The following is a 12,954-nucleotide window of genomic DNA, read 5'->3' on the forward strand; positions in this document are numbered from 1 at the left end:
CAAAGTTCCATTATAAATACATTTTGATATCAAAACTAGCTTTTTAAGGTTATTGGAAAGAACTTTTTGCTTATGATTTGTCCCCATTGGAACTTAACAATAGTTATGGGGCCACTTTTGCTCAAACCGAACTGAACCTTAAGGCACAGTTTAATCATTTATCGGTTCCAATATAATTAAACGGTTTGATTTCGTACAATTATTATTAAACGGTCTGGTTTTAGATCGGTTTGGTTCTAAAACTCGGGTTTATCAGTTTATAGGTTTAAGTGGTTCAATTTAATGGTCTATTGGTTTTTTGTGTAACTTTTTTTTATTTCCTTAATCGTTTATTAATTTAATGGTTTTAATTAAATTTTTATCGTTTATTTATTTAATTAATTTAACTTAAATGCTTATTTAATTTAATGTATTATTTAATTTTTAATTAATTTGACGTAATTGATTAGGTTTCATTTTTTATTAAATGGTTCAGTTTGGTTTTAACTTTTCCCTAAATGGATTGGATTCAAATGGTTTGGTTTACCTTTTCCTTAAACAATTTAGTTTGGTGGCTCGAGCATCTATAAACGATTTGGTTTGGTTTTTATTTTCTATAAATAGCTCAGTTTTGTTTCAAGACAAAGAAACTGAACCGAACAAGGTCCACAACTACTTGACACCATGGTATGTTTTAACAATTTTTAATGTGAGACCTTCCCTTTTTTTATGCATATAATTTCGTGAGCATGCACTTTGTAGTGTGACGGTATGAAATAATTGCATCCAATATGGGTGTGGCAGCACCACATTGTTCTACTTGCTCATGTTTTCATGTGTAGACTTAAGAGTTTTGGATGATGATGGATGACATGAGATTGCTAGATTAATGGCATGCATGTACTATTAATGATCATTTACTTGTGATACTTCTATGTTTAGATAGATAAGTATGCATATATACATATACACACATATTTATGTGTGTGTACACATACATACGGACATATACATACACACATAGAGGCCCATGCATATATTGTAGTTTGTCCTAAGATTGCTAACATATATGTATGAAAAGAACGAATTATTTGACATGCAATCCATTTCTGGATGTTTGTACAAGAAAGTACGTACACAACTGTTATGGGCTTTGCATTTTGGTCGTATCCAAGTTTTAATGTAGAGTTCATCAATAATTGGGGGTGCAGGTTTTAGATCCATCTTGTGCTCAATTCTTGGAGAGACAACATCCTTTCTCTTTTCTTCTTTCCATATAAATTCTCATCTCAATTTTAATATTACATATTGTTCCACTAACCAATCTTGTTTTGTTATGTAAATAATTCTCAAAATTCAAAAAGTATATTAACAATATGTCTGTTCATCACTATGCCGCAATGAGTTTCACAGTTATTAACTATATAGATCCAATCAACATTTTGAACTGATTTGACATTGAAAAGCTTAATGAGAAACTAGAATCGTACGTATGCTTACTTTTTTGGGTAGTACCAAGATTCCCCCCTATCGATACTCGACTCAAAAAATAAGACTTCCCTTCTACAACTTCATTTTCGAACCTCATACTTTGATATGGTCCATATCTTCCCTTCATGTCAACTTGTTTTGCTACATAGACTAGGAAAGATGCAATGCTATAAGGAACTTTAACAAACAATTTATAGAGCAAAATTCATATACTGTTTGAAGCATGGAGGCTATGTAATTCTACAAAGCTATATTGGTTCTAGACCTTTTTTAAATCTATGTATAGTATTTCGGTGGATCGTTCTAAATGTATGGTGGGATTAAGAACATGTGGCTCTAGTGTGCACAGACTTGCAACCACACATGTACAAAAACAAGACACGCAAAAAATCTTGCTATTGGATGACGAAGGGTTCCTAGTAGCAATGGAATCTATCATGTTTTTCGTTAAATGCCCCACATCCAACCTCATCTAATATACATAATATGGAATGCATATGTCGAACTTTATCATTATTTTCTTGCTTTTAAATAATCCCTCAGTTCCTTTTCCTTTTTTGTCAGCTACCTTGGAACTAAGGTTCATTCAAGAGTATGCTGACCCAATTCACACTCGATTCACTCCATACACACAACATTGTGATTCTTTATAAGGTTCCTTCGACCGTTTGATGACCACATCTCGAATGATTGCACAACATTGTGACTCTTTCTAAGGTTCCTCTGATGTCCTGTGACACCAAATCTTTGAGGATTTCATAACATTGTGACTCTTTTCTTTATCCTTAAAGGACGACATCATAGATCCTAGAGACGTCAAGTAAGACTTGTTTTATCTACAACAAGTGTAGTGAACATCAAGCCATTATATATATCCTCAAGCCTGTTAATGACTACCAACCTAACAGCACAAGGCGAGTTGATTTCCAAACATATTTATTGTACTATATACATTCTCCGTAATTTACCAATTGAGTGACTATGATCTCTCGGGATTGAACACGTGACTTCATGATCTTCTTCGGGACAACCTTACCCAAGTAAGCCATCTTGGGGCCCCTCGATATGTATGGGTTTGAACACATGACTTCATGGTCTTTGCCGGACAACCTTACCAACAATATAAGCTACACCCATCCTGGGGCCCATCCCATCATATTTGCTTCCTTCATTATTAACTTTTTCAATCCCATATTTTGTTATTTATTAAACTTTTGATGAGTTTATATAATCATTGGAATTCCTTTCTCTCAATCCCTTTCTCTTTCTCTCATATTATCATTAAATTATCCATTGGCATTGTAACCCACATACAATTACAATTTCTCCCTCTTTGTCAATCCATTTTGATCCAAATTAATGGCCATACCATATCTATAGAATTGGGGCCTAATATAATATCACCGACTAATCCATTATAAATAGGGGGTCAACCTTTTGGCCCCCATTGGATGAATATATAAGAGTCATGGATCAACAAGTTACACATTTTTAAGTCCTTTACTCAAAGCCTAATTGATCCATTAATTTGGGGCTGCCACTTGCATCTATATATATATATATATGTATGTATGTATGTATTCAGACTGAGATTATTGAATAATAATCAATTAAGCTACATACTCAGATTCATCAACAATTTCAATTCATAGGACACCCTAAGCATACACAATTAATTTATATACATATATCTATTAGCTAATTGAAATTTTTGGATGGATAATAGTAGTAGCAATAATCCATCATCATCATCATCATCATCATCCCTTGCTAGGAGCCTGAGCTTACAGAGGGCAAATGCAAAGGCCAAATACAGTGCTACACTAAGAAAGGAAGAAAATATTATGTACAGCTCTGTAATTAATCACTCGCAGAATGTATCTGTGGAACCATCAATTGTCAATGAAGGAGAAGAAACATTGGGTAGCTATACCTCAACCCAGAAATCATCAAAACAGCCCAAGATTAAGAAAGTGTTGGTGAAGAGTGTCAGGAGGAGTAGCTCATCTGCATGTGGGTGTATGAATTATAGCACTCTCATTGATTCTCTCTTGATGAGTATGTGGAGTTCAGAAGCTAATTATACCTCTAATCAAAACCCTAATCATAATAACCCTAATCCTAACCCTAACCCTAGTCCTCAGCCTAATTATGAGAGCAGAGCATCAAAATTTGACCTTAATTATGCTAATTATATCGATTCAAGCTTAACCACTATCAGCACTAATTCTAGCACCTTAACCTCCACCTTGATCAGTCATGACAACCTATGGTATAATAACTCCTCTAATATCTCTACTAATTCTAGTAGCTCTGCTACTAGGTCTGCCATTAGTAGTGAATCGAATCACTATTGTTGCCTCCATTCTGTAGATGATCCACCATTGTGTAATTACATACCTCAGTATAATCAGGATGTGATGCCCTCCAATAATCGACTCATTCAAGATACAGGCCACCACCATGGCTTGGCATGTAATAAGGTCAGTAAACATCAATCACCATGGTCGCATCATCATGCCCCTACTAATCATGGACCACCATGTTCCAAGTCTGTCACTAATCATGGATTGTGTTCCTCTACTAATCTCCCCAATCATAGATTCTCACCCTCTAATCATGCCCCTAATCATGAATTGTCATGCTCTAAGCAGACCCATAAGCATGCTCCAAATAATGAATCAGGCCCCCCAAATCATGCCTATACTCACATAATATTCTCCTCTAATCCTGGGTTATCGCCCTCTAATCATACCCCTAATCGTAGTTTGTCATCCTCTAATGATGTCCCTAGTCGTGGACATGCATCCTCTAATCATACCCCTAATCATCGATTATCTTCCTCTAAGCATAATCCTAACTGCGGATTAATATCGCCCACTAATCATAATACTCCTAACCATGGACTAACATCCTCTAATAATGCCCCTAATCATCATGGAATATTCTCACCTCCTAATCATGATGGAATATTCTCATCTCCTAATCATGGTGCATTATCATCCTCAAGTAACGGATTATTATCATTGTCGAATCATCGATACAATATAGGATTATTGTCATCATCTTCGAATCATCGATGCTTATCCTCGTTATCATCGGCATTGTCAATAGATGTTGATCGATCATCTCTTTGGCAATCTAATAATGGAGACACTAATCATGGGTCACATCATTCAACCTCGACTCATAATGGAGTGTGGAATGACAATGTAAAAGCATTGGCTACTACTACTCATAATATCCATGAGAAAATGAGGGGTAACAATATCCCTAGTGTTAGTTCACTCAACCATCATACTTCTAAGAGCATTCTTCGTGTCGAGAAAGACTCGCTCAACCCATACCATGATTTTCGAGAATCAATGCATGAGATGATCATGCACAAAGGTATGGATGAAGCCGAAGATATGGAGGACCTTCTTTACCACTATCTTAAACTTAATCCACAAGACCTCCATGAGATTATCAGGAATGCCTTCAGTGATGTTTGGATAGACATTATCCTCAAGATAAGATGAAACCACCTTAATTTTACTACCCCACTTGAATTGCTTCATTGCAATGTAATATTTGTAAGTACAAAATCAAATTTTGTATATAGTAAATTTGCTTAAGTTTGGATGCTCGATCACTTGGTATACAATGTGTGTAGTGAACGAACATTCCATTCCATTGCATTGTCATAGAAAATGAAGACGGTTTCGTACGCTCCCTTATTCAAATTTGTTATCCTTTGTGGTATTGACGTACCGTAATTGCTTCGACCATTTGTTTATGAATATTTTAAGCTTGGAAGTTGACGTGCAAATTCTAATGGTTGGTTGAGAGTCCGGACATTCCATTTGTCACAATAAGGTAAGAAAGGTGTGTATTCGTTACAAAGTAGTTTTCCAATTTCATCATTTGCATAAATGTTAAAAGTATGGAATCTTGCTCATTTTGTTTACAACCTTTTGGCTATAAACCTCTAGATCCCTCCCTCCAACTTCATCAAATGCTCCCTTGAAAATGTAAGGCCATTTAATTTGCATTGTTGCAATGTGACCGTATGATTACAGAATTTGATATCAATATTTTAAGTTTTGAACCTTCATCATTTAGTATACACTTCATAGGTTTGAGATTCCATCTCAATATGTGCATATTTTCTTAATGTTCAGTGTTAGGCTAGGTCTAGAATTTATATATGTTCTTATATACTTCTTGAGGGGTGAACGCAACTGCATTCACGTAATTGCACCTCAACATAACAATTATGATAACCAATGGGAGTGGCTTCATCCAATAGTATATGCTACAACGTGCTTTGTGACAAGATAAGTCTAGGTGCATATGTTGCTTCTTTCTAGATCTAGCATGTATATATTCTTACACACTAGTTTAGGTATGAACGCAAACCCATACATATGAACTACACCATGAAATACATGTAACCTATGATCACTAACTGACAATAGTAGCTGAATTTAATAGTATACACTATGATGTGTTTTGTGACAAGATCATTTTATGCATGAGCTAAATTTTTTTACCTTGTATCTATATTATATAACAATGAATTAGCCAATTGATGTGAAAATAACATAAAAAATGTGGTGGCCACTATTGGCACCAAAGGATGACATGACGTGATCTTAAATTCCTTCCTAGGATATTCAAAATCTTATTATTTGTTATGTAAAGTCTAGTGAGTGTACATTTGGGTTAATGTTTGGTGGAGAATTGAGACTCGTAGGCAAAGCAGATGTGATAGAAGCAAGCTTGTTATAAAGTGCACCATAATACATTGAAGGAGATCGCTAACATCTAAGGAAAGGAATTATGAATCCAGTAACAACCATTTATTTCCTTTGTCCGCAATACTCATAGGATTTAGCCCAAAGATGTGAACACCATAAATAAAAAAAGCTCAAGGCCCATAAACAATTTCATAATTTCACTCAAAGTATAATAAGACAAACTTTATTATATTGGGTCAATCAAATGTGAAATCCTTCAATGATGCGTGTGCTTGAATGACAATTTGGTTGTAATGCGTTGAACCATGATTGTTTATTAGACCATTTTAATAATCAACCCAATATTTGATCCCTTTTTGTGTACTTTGTTTTATTAAGAAAATAAACTAGTGTGATCTAACTTCATATGACTTTCTTATCAAACTAGAAACAAAATTCAATCAATAAGAATATATCAAATTAGAAAATATATTCACACCTTAGTTGTTATAATGATTACAATGAGGGTCTTCTTTAAGGAAAGGTTTAAATACATGCCTAACATGTTGGCTTTAATAGGTTTATGGACATGCATGAAGCCTACACCTCCTAGCATTGAATATTAAAATCCATCAAAGTTGAATGTGATGATCATGCCAATGTGTCAAAGCTTACAGGACCTACTAAGGTGTATGATTTTAACATAAGCACAAAAATAGGATAATATAGTTGGTACAAAATAGGCTTTACAATGTGATCTTGAATGCAGAAGGTGATGTGTCAAAGTCTTACAAGCCATATCAAAACGCATTATTCTAACATGAGCTCTTTTGCACAAACCTAGCATACCTCAAATCAGGCTAACACTTGATTTTCTTTGTCCCATGATGTAAGACTACTAGTTGTGTAGCCTTCATAGGTATGAAAGTTGTCATTCTATAAAACCAAAGTAGCATTGGGAAGCCTTTACCTCATAAATTTAGATGAAAAGTATAATGGTATGCTCTAAACATCGCATATAATTAAAACCCAAATTTAATGGTATGGTCTATGCACTTTGAGTGAGCCACAACAATTTGCTTTGTTGAGAACCATTGAGGTGAAGTTCGAACAATGTACCACAAAAAGTAAGGGTAGAAAAAACCTCTTGACACTATGGATAAGTGCTTAGGGATATGCATGTCTTTTTGTGCGCTCATGCATTCTGAAGGACTGACATAATTAGCAATACCCCCACCTCATCTAGTTTATACCACATTTAAACATACCAATTTGTGATGTGTAGGACGTTAAGTTGATGGTGAAGATCGAACTTTGGTTTTGTCAAATTTATGACTTCAATTCTACAAGCAATTTGGTTGATAGATTTCTATGTTCCCATTGGCAAACAATTATCGGCATTTACCAATAACCACCCCCACTAGTAGCCATCTTGTTTGTCCCAACCTAAAGGGCAAACATGCCTTTAGAAAATTAAGATGACACGTAATATGATGCATTTCTTTTGGGATGTTTTAGTGGATTTGGGATTGGCACTAGTAGAGAATAACATAGGGGAGAGACCCCACTGAACTTCAGATTATAAACCATAAGCAAGTTGTCAATATCACACCACCTTTATACTATTGTAATCTGTTGCTACAAGTTCTTCTCGGGAAGTTTAGGCATTCGTGTGTGCAACAAATTAACATTTTCTTGTTTTTAAAATACAATATGGTTGTTGGTTAACCTTTGATTAATTCTACCTTAGAAATGACATTTTTATTTTGAGGACGAAATTTAGATATATATTTGCTGAACATCAAGGCTAAGACTCAGAGTGCTTTAGTAAAAGAATATATCATTTCATGTAGGCATCATTCAACTAGAAAATATAGCACACTTTGTACAACCCTATCACAGTACGATAGGTTTCTAAACATTCATAACAATTTGTGTACTTTAACTAGCAACCAGGTCAAAAGCACAAATAGAGTCTCCTTGCACTGTCTAGAGATATATATGTATTTACTACAACAATCATTATGTCGTTTGTAAGTTTTGGTACAATCTTTTTGAATCTGCTTTTAATTTTTATGTTGCCTCATAAGATAATTCTTAGTATGATGAGGTTACCTATCAAATACATCAATGTTTTTGTGATGAGTTCAATTTTTGCGTTCACTTATTCTTTTCATTTGCATATTGTCGCGCACACCAATATTATATATATATTGAGTATGTATGTATCGTGAACATCTCTAGTAATGTTTACACCATTTTTGACAATGTGAGAGCTGGACAAATGGCTACAACTCCACCCAAGTTTATATCTTGCTATAGTGATTTTCAAAGGCTCATTCGCCGACAAGTGCTGCCAGATAGTTTTATGGTGACCTATATATCATCGTCTACACTTGGTGTAGTAATAGTATACAAGAGATAGCAAAATCACTTTTAAAATGAGTGGCAATAAATCAATTTCTCAAGAAAGCTAACCATTGTAATACGACATTTCAAGCTCTATCTAAAACGACACTAGGAGGTGACCAATCCACAAATTAGCAGTAGCTGAGATTCATCATGGTTCAAGACAAGCATGAATCTCATGAATTTTTGACATTTTCGTCATATTCTAAAACTACTCAAGATTCTATATCATCCACCTATTCATTTTTGTGTATAATCATTGTTGGAATTTTCTTTTAGCCCCTCAAAGTAGATTGAGTCATACAGGTAGCAATATTCTATAGGGGCTGGAGCAAAGCAACAAATGACAAGAAAGAGGGAAGAAATTATTGGAAAAGACTACATTTAAATAGTAAACTATCAAGGTATACACATGAAGAGAAAGGAATGGTTGTTGAGTTGTTTCCTTTAGAAAGGAAAAGAAAGATAAGGAGGTTATATACCATCAATTGTGTCTTATCGGAATGGTCATTAATGTTGTTTGCCAGCATCGCCTTTGCAGGAGACAATGATTGTTTGCAATACTTCCTTTTGCGAAAAAGTGAAGTTCATGCATATCGGATGAAGCGATTTATTTTTGTTGTTAAGGCAACGCCTCACGCATCGTGCAACTTATTACACGTAACATCTTGTTTTATAGTACTCATAAAACATCGGTTCATAAAATATGAACAGTAATCTAAGTATGTAAATAACATGTGCCAAATACATACTAGCTGGAGTAAAGGTTATTTTGTTGGATATTCAGACTACAATGTCTCTCACCACAACATCTCAAAAGCATGACTAATGACTTGTCTCTGTCTCTCAATATTTTTCCCTCTCAAAGTACATCCATGAGTAGGTCCAACTCAACCCCTAAGTAAGGGTGAGATCCTCCCCTTGTGTATATGGAAATGTTTCATTGATGGGAGAAAACTAGAGGAGGTGGGTTGAACAAGAAAGAAAAGTATAAATGGAATAGCTCCTCATGCTAGCAAAACTATATAGTTTGGTTGGAATATCCAATGAATTGGAATAGAATAAATGCATAATTAGAATATTAAGATTGATTTGTGTCTTAATAAACAAATAGAATATAATTAGGCTTGAACGATATTCTTATATACAAAGATCAGTTTCCAACCGAATTAATTTATACTATTTAAGAGAAAACTAGGATGCAAATCATACTTGATGTTGGACATCCTTTGTAACAAATCATCATTTAATATACATATTTCATAAAGTTCAATAACTAAGTAAACAACGTGTTTGGGCAAAATTGTCAAGTTCCACAACTAACACTTCATTAATTGAGTCTACCAATAAAGTTGGAAGCATAGCATTGCATTTGACTTCTACACTTTATGAAAATTGAAATGTATATATATTGCACACAAAAGTGTTTCTTACCGATGCGAATACCAAAAGCGAATGTTCGCTCACCCTAAAAGTTAGTAAAACAAATTTTTAATCAAGCGAATGTGTGACGAAAATAGAAAGCAATTTAATATTTGCCCAACTAGGAATCAGTTTAATCGTACCACTTACTATGCAACATGTAGTACATTAAAAAGGTTTTTTTATCTTAAAACAAGGTATGTACATCCAACTTAATAAAATAAAACTTAAATATTGACAATTAACAAAATCTCATAAAAAAGAGTATTAAATATCAAATGTATTTTAAAGAATGTATGTGCTTGTAAATTGTGGCAATGTACGGTCAACATAAAAGAACACCAATATTATTAGTATATTTTGTAGGTGCAACAAGTATCAAATAAAAAATTATCATTGCAGAAAAAAACAATACAATACGAGGAACTAAGTCACTAGTAACTACAATGTAAGAAGTTGTAATCTATATATCCCCATAAAAAGGTACAATTACATAAAAGAACAACACAAGAAGACGAGAGAAGTCACTACAATGTAAGAAGCCTTAATCTATAATGTAATATATCCCCATGGACATCCTAGAAGTTTCCTATCATGGTCACTCAAAAGAATGTATGCATCTCTTTCAAAGCATATGGTGAGATGGATAGATAAATAGACAGCTTTTATGAACATCCTTAGAGGTAAAATATGACCTATGAGACAAAATTGAAACATTTTCAAGCACTTCATGGAGTTCAAGAATTTTAGTCAAGAAAATGTGTCGATTGTGATATAGAGAAAATGTGTAGGAATAGATCATGATTGAAAATTTGAGGAAAGCAAGCTCAAATGTGGTTGAAAGTGGGGCATTCAGTATAAGCGAATACCAAATATAATTTTGAAGTTATGATATATTGGCATTGTAACGAAAATCATTGGTTGATGTTTCATATGAGGCATCATGAAGAAAGTAATGCATCTTTGTGGTGCGCCTAGGTGTGTTAGACTAAGCATAATTCTTAACCTCAAGTGAAATCATGCCTCATGACTACCATCTACTCTATAGTTGGTGGGACCAAACAAATGTTCAGCTATTGTTGATGACACAAGCAAGAGTGGCTATCAATCACTCTTACATTAATGATATACGTGAACCTCACCTCACTCTCTTACAAAATTAACTTGATTTAGAAGCACATAAACTTAACCAACTACTAAAATGACACTCCCAAACATATAAAAGGAGAAGTAAATCTAATTAGAAAATGGGCAGACACATACCATTAATCAATATTGGTGCAAATACAAGATTTTTCTGAGGCTTAGAGTTAAGCACTTAGCATTAATCAATGAGAGAAGTGAGAGATGGAGAAGCTATAGATTAGATAACTAACATTAAAAAGCAAGAAGAGACAAAAAGTTGGCTTTCTGCATCCTTCACATTTACATTTGCGTGGCGTGGATGTTGTTGTTGAAGGAAGATAAGAGGCTTTGGGAGATGGAGGGGCCCATTGTTGGTGGGAAATGTTGATTGATTGTGAAAACGCTTCTTTGATTAGGATGGTGACCTTGAAATTTGGATTGAGGTTCCTAAAGAACCACATGTGTGTGACATCAACATTGCACTTTTATAGTCTTCTACATTCAAAGATGACTAAAGGATAGGAAATCTAGAACTAACCATAATCTGAAAGTCATTTTTGGTAAGGCAAGGGCTTGGTGGTTGCACATTTATGGAGATTGAAACATTTTCTCTGGGTTGGGTCTTCATTGATGTCAAAGGAGAGTTCTATGAAAGGTTATTCGTGCTTATGGAACCATCAATGTTGAAGAAAGATAGAGTTCATCCAAGGAAGCTCGATTAGCATGGATCTGATGAGGGTGTGGGTTTAGATGTTAGGGTTAGGATATAATGCATTCATGACTATGACGATCTTTGTATTGGTTGGGCAAGTATGATAACATCACTAGTTAATGGAGGTATTGGAGCTCCTAGTTTGTTGTCACAATCATTCCTCATATTATTACTAACATTGTTCTTGTTATTGTCATCATCTTCCGTTGTCTCGATTATTATTATTTGTTCTTGTGGTGATGTCAGCAAGCTTCACATTTTTGGAGTAGCTTCCTCAAAAGTGATGTGTGTATGATTTGATATTGGGTGATGTTATATTTACAAAGCTTTATGTTGTCGACATCATGAATGTGATTGGCTATTTCAAATTGTTGTTTTGCCATTTTTAGTTTGTTGAGTTTAATCATCTACATCGTCATTTTTTGTAATTATGAATTCATCACAAAATTTATATTAATTGAACTATTTTTGTTACATTTCTTCATCTTTTCTAATTATGTTTCCGAGTTTTCCTTTCCAACGCCAACTCTTGTGCCACATATAGCATAGAAGTTCATAAAACTATTCAAACTCGTTCACAAATGATCTGGTGCACATATTCGACGAGCCGAGCAAAATTATACATTAAAGAGAAAATTACAAGGAATTTGTCTTGAGCACAAGAGAGAACCTACAAGTGTATTCATGGAAAACAAGGGAGAGAGGATATCAAAATATCATTGCATACAATCATTCCTCGACGAAGCCATCTTCCTTGGTTCGGGTCCCTGATGGACCTGCTCAAGTAACACAAGCGTGTACATGTGTTAACATGCATTTACATTTCTTGACCCAACAAACCCTACAAATTGCAACCGCACATATTGCACATATTCACGCAACCCTTACAGTTAGTGGAATCTTTTTGAATTTCATTGTTGATCTCTTTAGGTGTCATTCTCATTATGATAGACCAATATACTAAGAAGACACATTTTCTTCTATGCATGAAGACTATCCAAATCTAAGAAACAATAGATTTTGTTTGTGCGCAAAATGTTTAGGCATCATGGTCTTCCAAATGACATCAACAATGATTGAGGTTCAAAATTCGTC

General features: G+C 34.4%; 1 protein-coding gene across 1 annotated transcript; it reads left to right on the forward strand.

The window, feature by feature from the left end:
• The first annotated feature begins 3,170 nt into the window (after positions 1-3,170).
• On the forward strand, positions 3,171-5,116 carry LOC147861442 (uncharacterized). The gene is made up of 3 exons (XM_087321998.1): positions 3,171-3,885; positions 3,934-4,081; positions 4,226-5,116. Exons 1-3 carry the CDS (start codon positions 3,186-3,188, stop codon positions 4,989-4,991), a joined length of 1,614 nt encoding a protein of 537 aa, XP_087178124.1. The 5' UTR covers positions 3,171-3,185; the 3' UTR covers positions 4,992-5,116.
• The last annotated feature ends 7,838 nt before the right edge of the window (positions 5,117-12,954 follow it).

The sequence above is a fragment of the Azolla caroliniana genome, unplaced genomic scaffold (genome assembly GCF_043228905.1).
Source record: "Azolla caroliniana isolate FFs.n. ecotype wild unplaced genomic scaffold, voAzoCaro1.0.p SCAF_7, whole genome shotgun sequence".
NCBI lineage: Eukaryota > Viridiplantae > Streptophyta > Polypodiopsida > Salviniales > Salviniaceae > Azolla > Azolla caroliniana.